Below are 20,373 nucleotides of genomic sequence, written 5' to 3'. Positions count from 1 at the left end.
CCCCCCACCCTCATGTCTCAAATTGGGATCACAGTGTCTTTACGGAGGTATCATTCTGGAAGAATAGGTAGGTTACTCGATAAAAGTGGCAGTGCCACAGAAGGCCGCTCACCGGTAACTAAAATTTCACCTCAATTAGTGTAGGACTCCCATCCCGGTCATGAAAAACCAAGCAGGGTAGGGTACTGCCCTCCAGCTAGCAGCTACCCCTGCTTCTCAAAACAGGCCTTTTTGTTTCTTGAGGTTTTGTTGCTTCCATTGAGGGAGGGCAGAGAAGGCAGTGGGCGTCATCCCCAAGGCCTTGGTGAAATCCTCGGGGGACAGGTGCTCCTAGAAGGAGAGAGGAAGCAGAGGACAAAGGTCACACTCTTCCCCAGGGTTTACTTTGATGAGTCTTATGGGTGTGGGGTGGCGATCACATGAAAAGCAAATACAGGCAACGTCAGGAGAACCAAGAAAGAAATGGGAGGAGTCAGGTGGCATTTTGAGATGCAAGAGGTTTGATCCCTGAATTTGGAACGAGTTCAAGATGAAGTAGATTGAGCTCCTTTCTTTTGACCCTAGATCTGAAATAAGAACTTGGCTTAGCTTGGTTAAGAATTTGCTAACTTGGGGGAACATCTTAGTTTTCCTCTCTGTAGAATGGGGGAAATTTTTTAAAGGCCAATATTTGCTTCTCTGTAATGTTTTTATGGGGATGAAAGTGACATTACATGTGAAAGGGCATATGTTTCCCTAAGAAAGTATCTTGTTCATCTGTCTCACTAAGCAGTGAACCTAAGCCAGGGGACCCTTCTTTCTGTGAGTCTGGCCCATGGAGGAAGCAGATGAGCTGCAGAAGGGAATCTACCCGGGTCTGATCTAGACCAAGTTGTCTTTACCACAGGAGGCACAGCTCTTCTGGCAGAAGCCCCTAGCCCTTGAGGGCTTGCCCTCCTGGGCCCTGACTTGCTCAGGCTCAAGTTCACCCGGCAGCCGCCCCACCCCAATGGGCAAAGTGAGCAAGCGTGTACAGCCGTGGCACTTACAAAACAGCTGGCTAATTTGAGCAGGAGACAAAACATTTGGATGACTTACCCTATATTCTCCAGTCCTATGAAGGGTCTAGAAGGTTAGCACAATTCTACCTTTTTACTCTCAGCTTGGAGATCATGACTGGGAGACACCTTTCTAGGCCTGGAGTATGTATCTTTCTCCATTAGATGAGGAGATTGCCTGAAATGACTGTTGCTCCCAGCTGATACAATATAATAGTGGTGCTGCTTAAGGCAAGCTAAGTGCTATCAAGGCACACTCAATGTGAGAACCCCAAATTGAAGCTGCTATAAAACAGCATCTCCCAACATCTCTGCTCCCCAGGCACCCAGAGGGGAGGGGTGGTGAGAGCAAGGTTTTTGTTTTTTGTTTTTCAATCTTAGCCCACCCTGCCACCCCAGAAGAGTGTTTTATCCACTCCTTCAGAGAGCCCTTAATTGAACCGCTTGGCAAACATCCGCAGATGGACCTCAAGCTCAGGTAGGTCTGATGCCTCAGTTCTCTAACCTGTCTTTAGATTTGCCTCCCACCCCTGGGCATTCTGTCCTCAAGGATCCTGAGAGCACTGCCCACTCCCCCAGGCAGGGAGGAAGGGAGTAAAGGTGGGCGGTTTGGGCATCAGTGGATGGGGAAGAGCTGCCTACCCCAAACTGGTTTGTAGCAAACGCCCGCTCCAGGTCCCTCACAGCTGTGGATGCAGGTGCCCTCTCAGCCCCAGTCAGGCTGGCTCCGCTGCTTGGTGGAGACTTCTGGACTCTGACCCCTAGGCTAGATAGCAGGAACTGCCCATCCCAGTGGCCTTGTATCTTTCCCTAGTCCTGTTCTTGGACTCTGTGGTCCTGCCAGCTGATTACTGGCCTCACCCATACCCACATCCGCCTCTCTGTGGTTTACTCACTTGCGCTCAAACACTTGGATTATCCTCTTGCTACTGCCTGCAGCCAGACCCACCACACCACTGTTCATTGTCTCTGGCTCCCCTTCCGACTTCGGAGCAGCCAGCGAGGCCTCAAGGTCCCCACTTGACCATGAACCTATACCTCTCCCACAAGAATGTATGTTACTCCCATGATTAAAAACATCGGCAGCAGACAACTGAGTTTTTAAAAAGGATCTTAGATTTTGTAGACTGTGTCTACCGTGGTAGGGTTGTTTTGATGCTGTTTGTCCCATTCAAAACCTGCAATCCCTCCAGCCTCCCACTGATCACCTCGTTCAATAACACTGGCTGCCCCTCCTGTTAGAGATACTTGGTGCCACATGATGATACGAGGGTAACAGCAGGGCTCCAAAGACCTGGTTCTTGCTCTGACTTGGCTACTAAGTAGCTTTGCCAGTCACATAAGGCAAGTCACTTCCCCACTCTTCAGTTTTCTCAGGTGTAGAGCAGGCAGTGAAAATAGCAGGTTACATTTGCAGAGTGCTTTCTATGTACCAGGTGCTGGGCAAATAATAATTTGTAGTATTACTATTACAGAAAATATATTAGGATCATCCCACTATTACAGTGAGGACACGGATGGTGGGCAGATCTGGGAGAGAATGCACGGACATGGTCTCCAAGGTGAAGGGCAGGATACAAATGCTTTGGGAACAATATACTTAAACGTATATCGGGCCCAGATCGCTAACAGACTTCTTGGAGAAATCAGGCATCTCTCTTCTGTAGAGTCCTTAATTCATGTGTAAGACTTTATTATTATTATACCCAGAGTACATTTTCTCTCAATACCCCCATCAGGCTAGATTTGCCATGTCTTTTGGATCTTCCTGTAGTGGGAATAAATATTGAAAATGTATTTTTAACAAGCTCTTCTTGCCATACTCCCTCCCTGCAGGTGACAGCGCGGGCCTACAGCTGCAGCCACCAGAGGCACCGAGCGCTGGTGAGTCTCTCCCTGGCGCTCCTCTGAATTGCCTGCCCACCAAACGTGCATCTGTTCGTATGTCTCACGGCGGGGGCGGAGGGGGCCTCAAATGGCATGGCTACCACCCAATTCATGCTTGTCCCCTCTAAGCTCAGTCTGACCCAGGGTTTTGTGTGTTTTTTTTTTTTATCTCAGAAAATGACACAATTCCTACCCTCCCCCCACCGCCGCTCTCTCACCCCCTTCATCCAGTAATTACCTAGTGTCCTTGACTTTACCTCCTAAATATTTCTCTAAACCATTTCCTTCCCTTACTTCCCCAGCCACCACCTATTGTAGACTCCCCCCCCACACACACTCAGTCTGCCCAGGGCTGCTGCTTCTGCACCTTCCATTCTTCACTTTTCTTTTTTAAAGGTTTTATTTTATTTTTTTAATATTTATTTTTGAAAGAGAGAGAGGGAGAGAGAGCGCGCGTGCACACATGAGTGGGGGAGGGGCAGAAAGGAGGACTGAGGATCTGAAGCAGGCTCTGAGCTGATAGCAGAGAGCCCGATGTGGGGCTTGAACTCACGAGTCATGAGATCATGGCCTGAGCCAAAGTCAGACGCTTAACCGACTGAGCCATCCAGGTGTCCCTAAAAATTTTATTTTTAAGTAATCTCTATACTCAACATGGGGCTCGAATTTACAACCCCAAGATCAAGAGTCACATGCTCTACCAACGGAGCCAGCCAGGTGGCCCTATAGTGATCTTTCTTTTTAAAATTTTTTTGAGAATAAATCCTTTATTTTGAGAAAGAGAGAGAGAAAAAGAGAGAGAGAGAGAATTCCAAGCAGGATCCATGCTGACATAGCATGGAACCCTATGCAGGGATCGAACTCACAAATCATCAGATCCTGACCTGAGCCGAAAACATTAGTTGTACGTATGCTTAACTGACTAAGCCACCCAGGTGCCCCTACAGTAATCTTTTAAAAGCATAAATCTAACTGCTACTCCCCTGCTTCAGCCATAATGGTTTCTGTCCACTTTTTTTTTTAAATTTTTTTTTAATGTTTATTTATTTTTGAGACAGAGAGAGACAGAGCATGAATGGGGGAGGGGCAGAGAGAGAGGGAGACACAGAATCGGAAGCAGGCTCCAGGCTCTGAGCCATCAGCCCAGAGCCCGACGTGGGGCTCGAACTCATGGACCACGAGATCGTGACCTGAGCTGAAGTCGGACGCTTAACCGACTGAGCCACCCAGGCGCCCCGGTTCCTGTCCACTTTTTTTTTTTTTTTTTTTTTAATTTTTTTTTTTTCAACGTTTTTTATTTATTTTTGGGACAGAGAGAGACAGAGCATGAACGGGGGAGGGGCAGAGAGAGAGGGAGACACAGAATCGGAAACAGGCTCCAGGCTCCGAGCCATCAGCCCAGAGCCTGACGCGGGGCTCGAACTCACAGACCGCGAGATCGTGACCTGGCTGAAGTCGGACGCCCAACCGACTGCGCCACCCAGGCGCCCCTCCTGTCCACTTTTTAAAAAGACACCACATTCCCAGGGCACCTGGGTGGCTCAGTGGGTTGAGCATCCGACTTTGGCTTAGGTCATGATCTCACAGTTCGTGAGTTCGAGCCCCACATCGGGCTCACTGCTGTCAGCCTGTCGGCACAGAGCCCACTTCAGATCCTCTGTCCCCCTCTCTCTGCCCTTCCCCACTTGTGCTCTCCCCCCCCCCCCAAAAAAAACACACCACATTCCCTAAGGTGACGTAGCATGCACTGCTCAGTTAGGCCCCTGGCCCCCTGGCCTGCCACTCCCCAGCTCTGCACACCACAGCCACTCTGGCCACCTTGCAGTTTCACCCCCATGCTACACTTATTCCCTGCCTCTGGGCTTCATGTATGCTGTTCCCTTCTCCAGGAATAACCCATTTTGCCTGAATAATTCCTGTCCACCTTTCAGAAGGAACTCTGCTCTGACTATAACAGGTTTCCTTTGGGAATACTTTTCATGGCACCTGTACTTCACCTGTGTGGTACTTATCATCACTGAAATGAAATAACAGTGTAATCAGGGTCCTTTGAGCCCTCTCTCCCCACTGAGATGTCACCTCACATGAAGGCAGAGACCAGGTCTGCTTTTGTTCTCTGGCATCCCCCCAGCACCTAATCACTTGCAGGGCACAATCTGGGCTTCAATTAGTGTTGTCCAGCAATCGGCAAGCCGTATCTCTTCATCCTCCTCTTCCAGTCTGACCTACCTCCTTCCTACTGGGGTCCACACCCTCAGGGAGCTCCTCCACAGTCTTGTTCACCAACTGTTCCAGGGGAAAGATGGGTAGAGGCCCAACAATGAGGTTGGTGTTAGCATTGAACACATCCGGTTTGAGGTTTGTGATCTCCTAGGGAAGAAAAGGAAACCACCGGTTAATTCTGCTGGCTTGTGGCTACCTCCCAGGCTGCTTATCTCTCTGGAGTCAACATTGATTCTAGGGCACCTCCTTCCTGAAGCCTTCCATGACCCCACCACCCACACACACTCCTCATAAGAACACAACGTTTGATCGGACCCATGAGCTAAAACTTGGTGGATTGTGTCCAACCAAAGCCAATTGGTCCGAGATGATTATTTTGTTCTTTGACTTACAAACTTCTTCATGGCTTCTCATGGTGGATGCTTAAGGTCCGCCTTGGACATTTATGATCCTCTTTCTCTTATCGGTTATGAAATTGTGATCAGTAAATTCACTTAGCCTTGACCTATATATGCCTTCCAACGTACACCATCAGTCCACCGAGAAGGGCTTAATGAGTGTCACGAGGTACTCAGCCTGAGGGTGGGGCCAAGGGGCCAAGGAGCCAGGTGCATTATCTGATTACCCCAGCATGCTTGTGGAATTGCTCTCATGTTCTGGATACATTTTTGCAGAGTCTGCTTGGACTCAGTTCCCCTGCAAGCCTGGGAACTTCTTGAAGGAAAGGTTTCGCTTTCAGATTTCCTTATCAACCAGGCCGACAGGCTAAATGAGTTTCTGTTAACTAACTCAGAGACTGCAGTTTGTATCTGGAGAAGGCTATCCCAGGATGACCACGGCAGAGAAATCATTCTTTCTCAAAGTGTCGTCCATGGCCTAATTGCATCAAATCACCTGGGCTCTTCGTTTAGAACGGGCAAATATTCCTGGGTCTCAACCCAATTCCACAAGCCAGAATTTGGGGCAGTGAGTGGGACTTTGGGATCTGCATTCTAATCAGCTGCCCCCGCCCCTCACTCCCAGCTCCCATCAGATTCATGTATGATCAGATGGGGGAACCATACACTAGGAAATGGAGGAGAAAAAAAAAAAAAAAAAAACAGCCAGAGGCCTTGAAGTTAAACAGCAAGGACTTCCAGTGGGGGGCGGGGGGGGGGGGGTGGCGGTTCATGGTGGAAAGTAAAGCCCAGGATGCTGGTGTCCTCTCTGGAGCTTTCTCAGCTCCCGCAGGGCTGGCCATCGTCAGCCGGCCACCTGCCCTGTACTCACATCAGTAATCTGGCTCCAGTCCCTGGAGTTTCCAAGCTCCACCTTCAGGTCCTCATAGGATTTGGCGTTCTGCACAGAAAGTAAATAACAAGTTAGACCCGGTTCTCAGCAGAGGAAATGGAAGAACTTTTTCCTTCAGGAGTTGGAAGAAGGTTGGTCTAAGGCTTGGGCGTGGGAAGGGGGAAGAGGGGGCTCAGGGGCTGGAGGGGGGGGGACCCTGAAAAAGGAGGCTGGATGGCGAGGATGGGCACCCAAAGGGCTGACAGTCAGAAGAGGCCCTGCTCAGCCCCACGTGGGGCTGGAGGCCACACTCAGAGGCAGTGCAAGCAGCCACATGCAGCCTTGAGAACCTGCCTACACCCTGCAGGCTCTGGGGAACATGGGGGCCCTGGAGAGCGGGGGGTGCTCCTCCCAGAGCCTGGTGGGGGGGACCCTGCCGCCAAAGAGCAAAGGGAGTTAGAAGGGACCTTAGCTCCACGAGGAGCCCCGTCTCCATATCCCCAGGGCCTGGCACCAAGCATCGCGCACCCTACTGGAGTTATGCTGAGTGAAGGAGTGAGCCCACGCGTGAGCCTGAGAGAAGCCCCCCAGACTGGGGCGAGGGGAGGGCCGTCAGAGGTGTTGACTCAGGACACTGATAGGAATTTTAGAAGTTCTGGCATCTACCCCCTCAGGCATAAGTTTCCTCTTAAGAGTGTATCAGACACCATGTGCTCCCCCTCAGGTTCCCCTCAGGAATTTGACGGAAGACCTGACAAAAATAAGTAGTAGACCATAAAACAGACGACCCACAAGGAATGATATGGCCATAGACCACCCCTCACACAATGGAATCGGGCCAATCAGGACTGGACAACGCAGAGTTATCCAGCCAATAAGGGTAGGACCTGAGAAGGAACAAGGCGGAAGGGAGGGGGGCTGACCAGAACCTTATAAAACAAGGACCCTCGCCTAGAGTCGGGGCATTCACTTTCGAATGTCCCCTCTCTGTAAAAGAGAGCTTTCCTACTATTCTTACTTTCTGATCTTATACTCTCATAAACTTTTGCCTGCTGCTCATAAAAAAAAAAAAAAAAAAAAAAAAAAAAAAAAAAAGAAAGAAAGAAAAGAAAGAAAGAAAGAAAAGTTCTGGCATCTAAATTTGCAGCCTTGAGATTTGTTTATCCTCAAAACTAAATTCAGCCCATCAGCCACTGAAAGAATGCTTTCAAAAAATGTATTTGAGGAAATGTATTTGAGGAAATTAAGCTCTGGTTCCCTAAACTCATCTGTTTTGCCACTTTAGTGCACCCAAAGCCATTGGGCTGGCACTCTCTACTTTAGCCTTCCTCCTTCCTGCAGAAAACCTTCCATTTTGAGGACCTGCCCTCTGCTTCTATGTGCGACCAGTTCCAGAGAATCCTGTGGAAGTCTGACTCCCTGTCCCTCAGGTAAGGACCACGTGTATGACCCATTTTGCTTAGAATTCAGTGCCGGGAAGATATTTATCTGTCCTTGAGAACTGACATGTTTCATTTCACCTGGCTTACGGATCCACCAACACCGCCTCAGAGAAGTTTCTGCGATGATAGAAATGTTCTTTTTCTGTGCTGTCCGATAGGGCTACAGAGCACTTAGCTTGTGGCTAGTGAGCAACTGAATGTTTAATTTTGTTTAACTGCAGTTAAGTTTAAATAGTACGGTTCTAACCAATAATGTCCAACAGCCTTCAGCTACATTGGATCCATAAGGCAAGGCACTGAACTGAGTGAGCCTGGGTTTTTGATAGCCTTCTTTCCTCTCCCTCACCAGGGGGGTTAATGGTTTTATGCAGCCTTACTTTTTATTCTAGGCCCCCTCAGACCCCTTTACAAATATATCACTGGTCATCTATCGCAGTAAACAGAAAAGCCTGGGAGTCTGCCCTGCCCTTGTGGTGTACCACGAGCGGCCACCTGGAGGAGGATGTGAAGGGCTATAAGGATCAGGGTGGGCTGGCCACTTACACTCCACTTGAAGGGATCCCAAGCCAGGAACCAGCCTGTGAAGGTAGGGGGCTCGTATCCCTGCTTCACCACAATGATGGGGGTCTCGGGGTCACGGCCGCTGGGGTGGGTCTTGAGGTATTCCTGCACCGTGACGGCTGCGGCTTTCTTCTCGTCCTCATTGGCACGCTTCCCGATCCAGAAGAAGACCTGTGGAGAATCCAGGGTTCAGGCGGTCCTTCCCGTCCTCCCTGGCCCACAGGGCTCTGCCTCGGTTCACCCAGGCTCCGATGACCAACAGTGGTGCTAAGTGACCTTGGGCAGGTCCCGTCTGGTCTTGACTTTGCATCTGGGAAATGAAGAGGTTGGACAGATGTCCTGTACTGGGATATTCTGCCAATGTGTGACTCCCAGCCTCTCCAGAGCTATAGACATGCCGCGTGGAAAAAAAAAAAAAAATTGGACTTTGGGAAAATACATCCTGCCCTGCAGCCCCATTGGGCACATTCCTCTCTACCTGCCTCCTTCTTCCGTAGGCTCTTGTTGTTCATAATACTACTCCCAGGAAGAATCTATAAGGGAGCCTGTCCATTAAGCCACTATTTCTTGGCTTTGGAGATGGAGATGGTGGGAAGGGAGGTTCCCCAGGCCTCTGTCCTACCTGGTCCCAGACATCTAGCAGGAACACATCATCCTCATCCAAGTCATCCTGATTGAAGTCAGGGATTTCTGTGGCCAGGAAACACCCGGTCTTGTTGGAACATTCAAAGAGCCGGGGGGTGATGGCCAGGGTTTCCTCCTGCAATCTGCAGGATGGAGAGAAAATTGTGTTGCCAAGAAGAAGGTAGGGGGACAGAAGAATAGAGGATACAGAACTCTGGCATGGAAAGCCTAACTTCTAGGAAAATACTCTTTTTTTTTTCTGCTCACACATAAAGTCCCCCCCTCCTCCCAAGAGTCTAAGAGTGCTCCGAGGGAGAAATCCCCACTGCCTTTCTAGGACATCCATTCCAGTGGCTCTTCTATGGGCCCACTGGGAAATTCTTTCTGCTGTCTTCCCTCCGTGCCCTCCTACGGCTACTGCAATATATGCCCTTTTGCTTCTGAACTGGGGAATTGTGGATCACGGGTATTCTTCAGAAAAACCATTTGAAAGAGTGTGTACAGCTGGGGCTTCTCAGCATCCAGGTCCTGTGTCAGCGCTAAAGGTCAGGGCTCTGGCATCTTCTTCCCAAAGGGCAAGCCTGCCCCTCTCATTGAGTTGTTTCTTATGGCTGTGAACTCCCTTTGCCACGAAGACACTCCCACCAGGCCCGAGGCACACCCACACAGACACTGCACTGCTCAAGAGGCTCTGAGGGTACGGGCTGCCCTTGACCCATCTTGTAGCCCTGGGGACCTGGTATACAGAGTCCTCAATTCATGCTTGCTGCAGGCTCTGGGCCATGGGATGGAGATGCTGGGAGGCTCTCCAACCTCAGAAGGTGAGCTAGAGGCAGAGGGACCCTGTAGTTACCTCTTGCTGCTGGCATAGGGCGCCTTTCCACCTAGGGCCATCCAGAAGTTGGCCGGCTCCTGTCCTTCCACCACCACTTGCTTGTCCGTCCGGGAGATGATGTTAGCAACCATCTTGGCCATCTCCCGCTCATCCCCGCTACAGCCCTGGGGAAAGAGGGGTCAGCTGTGTTGGGGGAGAACATCTCTAGTGTCACATTCACTGGCACAGAGCTCCTGCATCTGAGAGGGCTCTTCTGCCTAGATCAGGACCCCATGTGCACCCCTCCTCTGTCTGACACTCCAAAGAATGGCAGAGGGGACAGGAGTCTGCACAATCCTTACAGGGCAGGAAAAGGAATCCAAGAGGCTGAGATAAATGGAGAGGCAGCGACAGGCACAGGGATAGTGAGAGAGAGCCTGGACACAAAGACAGACCAACACTGAGACAGCCAGGGGTAGCCAGAGACAAACAGAATGAGAGAGACTGACCCAGACATAGAGGCAGAAAATGTGAGGGTGGCCAGACCCAGAGCTGCAGGGGAAGGAGACCAACTAGGAAATTAACAAGAAGGACCTACTTGGCCAGAGGCTCCCTGAGGCGGGGGGATCCCGAAGACCCACTTGAAGAGCGGGGGAGGCCACTAGGCCCTGCACGCACCTTCCCACACCACAGGTAGCAGCAGGACTGGGTCTTAAGGATGAAGACATCATTGGAGTTGAGGGAGCTGGCCTGGGCTGGGACCTCAAAGGCCTTGGTGTTGTTGGCTCTGTTTCCCTGGACCTGGAACAGCTGTGTGGAGGCCACCGACTCTACTTTGTTGCCTCGGGAGGTGCCTCCCTGCAGGGTGTGGGGAGACAGCAGAGAGAAAGAGGTGGGAGCAACTTAGTAGAGACCATGGAAGATTCTCGAAGGGCACAGAAAATAGAGAGGAAGAGAGGCTGGGGGCGGGGGTGGCGGTTGCCCGCCCCCAGGTCCTCTGATGCACCATCACCAGAGTAGCCTTTCCAAAACGTTGCTTGGGTCATGGCACTCCGCTGCTCAGAAATCCTCAGTGGCTCCCCACTGCTTACAGACTAGAACCAGCTCCTCATCCCAGCCTTTGAAGGCCCCACATGACTCAGGCGCAAACTACCCTTCCAGACCCACTCTGCTCTCTCCAAACCCTCCCATGTAGCTCGCCAGGCTTCTCACTGTCCCATGTGGGTCCCCTCCTCTGGGCCTTTGTCTTTGCTGTGCCTCCTGCCCTACAGTTTACCTCTGCTGAGCCCTTTTGCTCCGACCCTGATGTCAAGGGCTCCTCCAAACCCCCTTTCTACCGTGAACTCCCTGCCTATCCCAGATTACTGTATTCACACTCTCCTGTGAACTCAGCTTGAGTTTCTGGCATTTAAGCACACAGGGCCTCGGGCCGTGAGTTCACTGCTCTCCTAACAGGACCGTAAACAGTAATGCGTGGCCTTCTCCAGCCTTGGCCCTTTGCAGAGGGCCGCAGACTTCATAGGTGCTCAACAAACAGGAGGTGTCTATTCCGTTACGTTGGAAGGCACCAGTGCAGTTTGGACAGGCTCATCATTTGGGCGAATCTAGGCGCAAGAACTGCCTTTCTCATGTAGAGGATCCAGGGAGATGGGTGGGCAGAGAAACAGCACTTGCACATGTCACATACTCATTATGTATTCTTAAAGTACTGGGTGGTTGTTTCTATCGCCGGTTCCACATGGCTGATGGGGCCTCAAACAGTCCTCCCCCATGAAGACTGCCCTTCACCTCCAGGCCGGCCCCCCCCACGTCCCCTCCTCCATCTCCTGACGCCCACCCCACCGCAAATGTGGGGACTGCCAGGTGCCTCAGGTCGGCAACCACACCTGGTAGACCACCATTCGTCCCTTGAAGATGGCCATGAGGTGTGGTGGCTCCTTGCCCATCGGGACCCGGATCTGGACCGGTTCATTGTTGTACTTCTGGTCCAGGATGACGGCTTGATAGGCAGAGGCTGCTATTTCATCCTTGCTGGCCTGGCTACCCTGGGGACGAGCACGATGGAAGGGGTGGGATGAAGTCAGCTCCAATTCTGACCCCGTCTCCGGCTGCAGCAACAACTCCATCCCTGCTTCTCACCCGGCCCCAAACCCAACTGTCCTCCCCACCAAACCCTACCCTGGACACAGCCCAAACCCAATCTGCCCCAGACCTCTTCTGGTCTCATCCCCATACCTTATCCTTTCCCAGCAACCCCCTACCCGTAGTTCCCCTGCAACCCCGGCCTTAACCCCAGACCTCCTCTCCTTCTTACTGGGGAAACAGCATGGCTACCATACCACTACCCCAGCACCCAAGCATCTCCCTGCTCACTCACATCTGGACACAGAAGCCCAGATGAAGGGAATGTGCTGGAAGCCATGGAAATCGGAGGCTCTGAGAACTCAGAGAAGGGGAAAGGGTTGTATATGGGGGTACTCTGTGCCACTGGGGTCTCATAGCCAAAGCAGTCCCAGGATGGAAAACGGGTGAGTTCCTCATCACCAGAGGTATTCAACTCAGGGGCGATGGCCACTTGGAAGGGGTAGAGCAGGGTGGGAACTGAGCTGGCTGTGCTCTGGGCAGGGAGGGGTGGGGCCTGACCTGCCAGATGTAGAGCAGGTAGTGCTGCTTCTCGCCAATGAGGTAGGTGTAGAGCAGCAGGTAGCAGTCACCCCCGTAGAAGTGGCCCAGCCACTTGGAATCCACCGGCACCAGCTCTAGGTTCTCAATGCGCCACACCTGGGACCAGCACCAGGCCGGCGTGAGGTCCAGGACGGGCTCCGCCGCCCCCGCCACCTCCCCAGCACCCACTTTCCACCCTCACCATACCTGCACCTCCCCACTGCCATCATCTACCATCTTCTTCTGGGCGGCCACCTGAGGTTGGATGTGCATGGACATGGCATCAAACTTCACCTGCTCCACTTTGGCTGGAGGGAGGGGGGAATCGTGACACCGGCCGTCACCAACTGAGATCCCCAGGTCCTCCCAACAACCCCGATAGCTAGAATTCTTAGATCCATTTCACAGGTGAGGAAACCGAGGCCAGAGAGGTCACAGAGCTAGAGAGTGGCAGTTATAATGTGAAACCCTATCTCCCACCCCTAAGACTCCGGCTTCGCCAGGGCCTCCCAGAGGAGCCAGGAGAGGGACAACACTTTTTCCCTCCTGCAGGTGCCTGGCACTGAGCTTGCCTTCAGCAACTATTGTCTGGCGAGAGACTGAAGCCGTCTGGTTCCCAGGGAGACTCGACCCCATTCCAAAGGAGAGACAGGTGCTTCTCAGCTCCCCTTTTGTGACAGCTCCGAAGTTTACCCGTGTGCCTCATGTCCCCACCCCAGTCAGGAGCCCAGAGCCAGGGTAAAAGCGCGCACGGCAGAGGCGTGTCTGGGAAGGAGGACAGGAGGCACCCTGCCTCGGGCGGGCCCTCACCCACGGAGCCCACATTGTGGATTTTGCCCAGGCCTGACGTCTGATTAGGTAGCGTCCACTTCTGGAAGAGCTGCTGAAAGACAGCTGACTCGGCCCCATCGTTCTGCACCTCCACCTGTGTGTTCGGGGGGTACTGCTTCGCTTTGATAAAGTTCTGGGAAGAGAAAGCGGTGGCTGGGTCTGTGTCCCTCTCTGAACCCCCATAGCCCTCCAATGCAAGTGACAGCCTGGCTCTAACCCCAACCAGACCCAACCACAAACCTACCCCAGGTCCCAAGCACAAACTAGAACCCAACCGCAGTCCCAGGGCTGACCCAAAGCTAAGGCCTGCTCTGGCCTCAACCCCAAAACCAAATGAGACCTCAGTTCTGACCCTGACCCCTAGCTGCCATCTCCAACCTTGAGCCCAATCCCCATTCTCACTCTGACCCCAAGCCAGCTAGGGTTATTGACTCCAACCCCAGTAATGACCCCAAAGTCTGACTTAGCCCCAGCCTCCTGCTGACCCGATCCCCTCTTGTAAAAAGGTCAGCTTCCATTTCTCCCTCCTTTCTCTGAACTGAGCTTGAGGTGGGAGCTCACATCCTGAGGAGGCCCCCAGGTTGCCTGTTGGTGGGCCCCTGGTGGCAGGCAGCGACCCCCGCAGGGGGCTACAGAGCAGACCCTCAGCACCCCCAGCTGAGCTGGGCCCAGAGCTTTGGAGGCCTCTGCCTGGTGGGACGCCCAGTCTGATCCCCCTTCTCTCTCCCTGCTATATCTGTTTCTCTCCCCTTCCCCCCGCCGATCCCCATGCCCACCAGTGCCTGATTCATGGCCCCCATCTTCTCCTGGGTGTTGGAGTTCTTCCCCTTCCACACATAGATCTTCAGGCCCCCCTGGTCCAGGATATAACAGTCCTACAGGTGGGAGAGAAAGACCCAGGGTGGGAGCCTGAGGGTGCGGGCGGGGCGGGGCGGGGCTACAGAGTCTCAGGCACAAAACTGACTCCTTCCCTCCAGGCCAGCCCCAGGCCCCCAGCGCTTCACCTGCTTGCGGGAGAGCAGGCTGGGTGCAGGGGGACAGGCGGTGGGGCTGGGGGTCTCCAGACCCTCTCACCTCGTGACTGAGCAGGTTTTGGGTGAGTGGCCTCGTGGCAACTTCTGTAACCACCAGCTTTCCCTCTGAGTTAGACACGCTGCAGGACGAAGGGCACAGCATAGACGAGCGGGGTTCTCACAGCTGTCACCCAGGTGCCCTGCCCCCAGGGAGCCCCCGCACCCACGAAGAGCCCAGCTGGACACTCACTGGTACAACTTGAGGGCGGCCTTGAGTGCCGGCTCCACCACCTTGTCGGGCACCGCGGCCTTCAGCTCCCTCCGCTGGCCCAGCACGTGGTTCATGATCTCCATCAGCTTCGGGGTCTCCTTCTCGTTCTCCCCGTCCACCACGCCCACGTAACTGCGCCCGCCCCGCTCCTGGTCTCGGATCCCCTTGGCCAGGTTCATGCCCTGCAGGGAGACCCCGGTGACCCATGAAGGCTGGTGGGGGACAGGGCCGTGTCCGCCACCCCACACCATGCCGGGAGAGCCCAGCCCACCCTGCCATGGCCCCAAGGGGTGAGGTGCCTGCCTGCCTTTACCCTGGTGACCAGGGGCGGGGGGGACCAGGCTTTTAAGGTACATGTGAGGAGACCAAGTGAACGCCATGGGGAAAGCAGGTTTCTCGTTGGCAAGAGGGGGTTTGGGGTGCGTTTGAAACTTGTGATTTTCCTTCATAGTTTTGGATGAGAGCTGAGCCCTGGCTCTCATAGCACTCGGTCTTTTTGCCCCAAAGCGAGCTCGCATGTGCACCCATGCACACGTGCACGCATGGCCTCACGTGTGCTCACACACACACGGAGACAACCGTCCTCACACGGAGACACACACACCCCCAGGATGGACAGTCCACATGTGCTCACGAAGAGACACACACGTGCACACACTTCCTCATGTGCCCACATGTGCGCGCACACTCACACACACCCTGGCTCCCCCTCCTCAGCCCAATGTCTGTGTACCTCTGGGTACCGGCATTTCAGCCCCAGGCCCTGGGCTTCTGCAGACTGCGGAGGCCGTATTTCTGTCTCCAGCCCAGCTCCCTGCTGTCATCTCACGTTATCCACGAAGATGCCCCAAACTGAACTTGAGCTCCTCCCCCAATCTGTTGCTCCTGGTCTTGCTCCTTTCGGGCAACGGGACCCCATCCGCTCAAGCGCAACGCCCCTCTCTCCTCAGCCCCATCGCCACCCACATAATGTGTGTGGATCCCTCCTTCCTGTCCAAGGGGCCAGGGCGCTTCCTCCCATCCTCACCCAGATGGCCACAGGGCGCCCTGCGTCCCCGCAGCCCCCACACCCCTTCTCCACTCAGAAGTCAGAATAACCTTCGGTGGCCTCCTGGGCACCGAGAACAAAACCCGAGCCTTACTCAGCCTTCTGGCCGTGTAACATGCCCTGCGAGCGAGGCTTTCTCCAAGGTCTCTGTTCTCCAAACTCCCTGTAATCCCCATCTTGTGCTCTGGCTCTGCTGGCAGACCCCTAACCAGCCACTTTCTTCCGGCCCCACCCCACCTCCTCTCAGAAGTCTTTCCAGAACCCCCACTGCCACCCCCACCCCTCACCTCTCAATTACCCTCTTCCTGTCGGTCTCCCCCACTTGACGGCCAGACCCAGGGAGGTGCTCTGCCCATTTCCTTCACCACTGGCTCCCTGACGTTTGGCACAGGGTCTACCGCACAGCAGGGATGTATTAAACCTCAGTGGATCAGCCATGAGAACACACACACCCATATCCCAACATGCATGCCTCTCCACATACACAAGGAGACTCAGATCTACCTTCCAACACACCATCCAGGGCAGTCAGCTGAGACCTGGAGACTGGGCTGGTTTGGGGGTGGGGGGTGTGGTACTGGCAACAGAGGTCTGGCGAGTTCAATTGGTAGGAGAGGGGCAGGTGTGCAGGGGCAGGTGAGGGCAGGGTGGGATGGGGAGTGGGGCGGTGCATGGGCAGGGCTTACCTTGAGTCTTTCCATGCAGTTACTCTCCGGCCCGTTCCACTGGATGATAAGCTTCCCCAGGTCCAGGAGAAAAACATCCCCACGGTTGAAACTCTTCCAAGACACCTCCACCTGGAGCGCCAGAGGGCAGGTGTGGCCTCTACTCAGATACTTTCCACAGTCCATCATGTCTTCCCCGCCTCACCCCTCCTGGGCCTCTGCCCGGCACCCGGGGGCGGGGGGGGCGGGGAGGAGCGGGTAGGGAGGACAGGAGGCCACACCCAGGGCCCTGGCTGATGCCCACCTCTCCGGCCACCACGTTCCTCTTGCCCTTGACATGCAGCAGCCGCTGGACCTGGTAGGAGTTGGTCTCTACTTGCTTCATGCCAGAAGCCACGCCTCCCTTCTGGATCCTGAGAAGAGAGGGAGCTGACCCAAGGGAGTGGGCTGGGAGGTGTGACAGAGCCCGGGTGCCCGCTGCCACTGGGGCCACCTGAGGGCTGGGCCTGGGACTAGGCTGAGGTGCGCGAGGTATCTCAGGAGCCCACAGTTTGCACCCTAGATGCCTCACTCACTGCCTCCCTGCCCTGCTGAGAGGCCCACTAAGACGGGTGCGTGGTAATGTGGAAATGTGGAAGGACAGAACAGGACTCCAAGGATGGGGACCACAGTGGAGGGGAAGAGGAGAGAGGCTGTGGACTGAATTGTGTCCTCTCCCAAACTCATGTATGGAAGACTTAACCCCACTGTGATGGTATTTGGAGAGGGGCCTTTGAGAGGCAGTAGATTTTGATACAGTTTAATTTTGTTTAATGCTTATTTTTGAGAGAGAGAGAGAGAGAGAGAGAGAGGGAGGGAGAGCGCAAGTGGGGGAGGGGCAGAGAGAGAGGGAGACACAGAATCCAAAGCAGGCTCCAGGCTCTGAGCTGTCAGCACAGAACCTGATAGAGGGCTCAAACCCATGAGCCATGATATCATGACCTGAGCTGAAGTCAGAGGCTTAACGGACTGAGCCATCCAGGTGCCCCATGATACAGTTTAGATGAGGTTCTGAGGGTGGGGCCCCCGTGATGAGGTTAGTGTCCTCATAGGAAGAGACACCAGAGAGCTTGCTCACTCTCTTCACCATGCGAGGACATAGTGAGGAGGTGGCTGTCTGCAAGCCAGGAAGTGGGCTCTCACCAGCAACCAAATCAGCTGGCACCTTGATCTTAGACTTCCCAACCTCCAGAACTGTGAGAACATTAATTTCTGTTGTTTAAGCTACTCACTCTACGGTATTTTGTTAGGGCAGCCCAAGGACACTAAGACAGGAGAGGTGGCAGCTCAAATGCCAAAGGGGCGGACTGTTGCTAGAAGTGTAGGAAGAAGAGGAACAAGACCAAAGGGAGGGGTGGGGACTGTGGCTAACCGGAGAGCTTCTGGCCTATCCTACTGGTCAGTAGCAACATGGCTCTTGACCGTGTTTCCATGGGAAAAGCCCAAAGGCCAGAGCTTCAGACTTTTCAAGAAAAGCTAGATACCTGGGTTTTCAGTGGGAAAGTCCTGCTTTAGAGAATGGAGGAGCAGTTATTTGCCCGTTGGCCAGAGGGAAGACTTGACCGTGAGGCCCTGGAAGGCCTCCTTTGGCACTGAGCTCTCCAGGACATTCAAACAGGGGTTGATTTATGAAAATTCATGGTGCACCTAATTGCCGAACGGCCCCTAGGGCAGCCAAAGACACTCAGAGGGGTGAAGACCAAGGACAGGGCAGAAACAGAAATGGGGGTGGGGAAGTGGAAAGAACGAAAATCACCAAAAGCCCATGGTGGGTCCCCCTCACAAGCTCCCCGACAGCCTCAGGCTCCCTCCCCAGCCCAGGCCCCACTCCCCGCCAGCAGTGCACCCCTCCATACACGAGGCCCTGCTTGAAGTAGCCTCGGAAGGCCTCACTCTCGTTGCCCTGGATCTCGCGGTGCTGGACGGCCCGGCCCTTGAGGAAGTCGTCCATCTGTGTGGTGTAGATGGCAGCCGCCCCTTGCTCGTCCTGGGACGAGGCCAGGCCAATCCAGTAGTGGATGTCATAGGACAGACTGCTGCCCGTCTTGTGGATCTAGGGAGAGGGGAGGTGCGGTGTGCCCGAGGCCCTGGGCTCCCACAGCCCTCTCCCCGCCTCCCTGCTTTGCATGGTCTGTCACACACAAGGGGCCTGGGCCACAGGTGAGCTTGGTATCCAGGAAGCGCACGGCACTGGTGGTCAGGAACCGTGAGTAATGGCCCCAGCTCTGCCACAGACTCGCTGAGACATCGGGCGAGTGGCTTTCCCTCTGGGTCTTGGAAATAAGTGGGTTGCACATAGCAGCATCGTCCCAAGTGATGTGTATGGACCATCACAGGTCTATGAGGTGATGAACTGGGGTGTACAAATGTACATAGGAAATGATTATGTAAAAACTGTATAGCTACTTTCTGCTTTTGACATGGGACACCGCTTTCCACTTATGGTACTGATGTAGAGTTATGTTTTTAGTCAATAGATTTAAATTTCAAAAGCGAGTCAGTGTAAGGAAAGATAAAAATGCATTCATCGTACAGGATGTGGCAAAAACCAAGGTGGCAACATGAAGGGGACTATGGATTCCGGAAATGTGCACCTGAGGTCGGGTGACATCCCGCTGGCTCAGAGCGTCCCCAAGACTGTACATTCAAAGACGTTCACCTTGGAGCTCAGTGACCAAGGGCAGGGAGAGCTTCTTATATCTCTGACCCTGCAGAGCTACCAAAGGCTGGGCACCTGGGCCCACCCAGTGAATACTGTCTAGGGGTGAAGCCCGGCCAGCCCTCCTTATTGCCCCCAGCCTCAGGTTTCCTCCCTAATGCCACAGTGGGCTTTGCTGTCTGCTCGGGCCCCTCTGGCACCCGCCCGCACTCACAGCCAGGACTATGTAGCAGTCACCATCGAAGAAGCTGCCGAAGGTGCTGGAAGGAACAGGCACCATCTTCATGGCCTAGGGAGAGGAAGGAGCTCAGAAGGGCTGCCCCGGACCACCCAGAACCCCCAGCTGCCCCGCCTCCCTTGACCCCAGGGAGAGCTGGGAGAGGCGGAGAACCAGCAGGAGGAGGGCCTGAGGAAGTGGACCAGAAGAAGGGATGTGACCATAGGAGGAGGAATAGGAACAGGAGGAGGGTGGCCTTGGGGACAGGCAGCAGGGGCTCGCACATCAGAGGGCAGGATTTGAGGACAGAGTAATCTCAGGCTCCCTCCTTCCCTCCCTCCATCCCAGCCTGCAGGCCCCCCGCCCCCCTTGCCCACACACACACCCAGGCAGGCCTCACCTCGATCCTCCATATCTGCACCCCTGGGGTGGTGATGTTGAGGGAGCCTTTGACTTGGGCGCTCAGTGTGGTCATGGTGAGGAACCTAGGGGAGGGAGACGCGGGAACAAGGGTTGAGGAGCTGGGAGCGCCCTGGGTTTCAGGAGCTGCTCTTCCAGCGCAGCCGCAGAGAGCTCCCAACACCACCAGGAGGCCAGGGCTCAGGAACTTGGGGAGGGGAGGGGTTGGCGCTCCACCCTGGGCCCTGATTGGCCAAGGGCCCAGCGTCCAGTCTTCCCACCCAACTCTGATCTTGTCACTCTCTTGCTCAAACCCCTACCCTGACTCCCTATTACCTACTGAATAAAGCCCTCACTCTTTAGCTTTCCATTCAAGGCCCTTTGTTTAGCCCCAAACAATTTTTCTTTTTAAGAATTTTTTTTATCAAAGCCATGCTGACTGAAAAAAATTCATACGGACTTAAAAAAAAAAAAAAAAGGGAAAGCAGGGACACCTGGGTGATTCAGTCAGTTGAGAGTCAGTTCTTGATTTCGGCTTAGGTCATGATCCCAGAGTCTTGGGATCAATCTCCATGTTGGGCTCCAGGCTCAGCAGAGAGCCTGCTTAACATTCACTCTCTCTCCCTCTGCCCTCTCTCCCCTGCTTGTGCTCTCTCTCTAAACTAAAAATTAAAAAAAAATTTTTAACATTTATTTTTATTCTTGAGATT

The 20,373-nt window shown here is 53.9% G+C and overlaps 1 protein-coding gene across 1 annotated transcript; it reads right to left on the bottom strand.

The window, feature by feature from the left end:
* Nucleotides 1-58: 58 nt before the first annotated feature.
* On the bottom strand, nt 59-19,739 carry VIL1 (villin 1). The gene is made up of 19 exons (XM_042950154.1): nt 19,665-19,739; nt 19,262-19,336; nt 18,245-18,441; nt 16,654-16,762; nt 16,371-16,481; nt 14,616-14,818; nt 14,427-14,505; nt 14,129-14,227; nt 13,332-13,485; nt 12,729-12,829; nt 12,501-12,638; nt 11,744-11,902; nt 10,536-10,715; nt 9,897-10,042; nt 9,042-9,186; nt 8,402-8,590; nt 6,417-6,485; nt 5,154-5,294; nt 59-330 (listed from the first exon to the last, which is right to left on the bottom strand). The coding sequence occupies exons 1-19, from the start codon at nt 19,737-19,739 to the stop codon at nt 217-219; spliced, it is 2,484 nt and encodes an 827-aa protein (XP_042806088.1). The 3' UTR covers nt 59-216.
* Nucleotides 19,740-20,373: the final 634 nt, after the last annotated feature.

This window comes from Panthera leo, chromosome C1 (assembly GCF_018350215.1).
Source record: "Panthera leo isolate Ple1 chromosome C1, P.leo_Ple1_pat1.1, whole genome shotgun sequence".
NCBI lineage: Eukaryota > Metazoa > Chordata > Mammalia > Carnivora > Felidae > Panthera > Panthera leo.
The sequence above is the reverse complement of the archived record's forward strand: the minus strand, read 5'-3'. Positions and strand labels throughout refer to the sequence as shown.

What these genes read in the sequence shown, in the direction of transcription:
- VIL1 (XM_042950154.1), bottom strand. Translation starts at nt 19,739, where the DNA reads ATGACCACACTGAGCGCCCAAGTCAAAGGCTCCCTCAACATCACCACC. An exon ending in TGCAGATATGGAGGATCGAG is followed by an intron (nt 19,337 to 19,664) that starts GTGAGGCCTGCC and finishes TCCTCTCCCTAG; the next exon opens with GCCATGAAGATGGTGCCTGT. An exon ending in GACGAATGGTGGTCTACCAG is followed by an intron (nt 10,716 to 11,743) that starts GTGTGGTTGCCG and finishes CACACCCTGCAG; the next exon opens with GGAGGCACCTCCCGAGGCAA.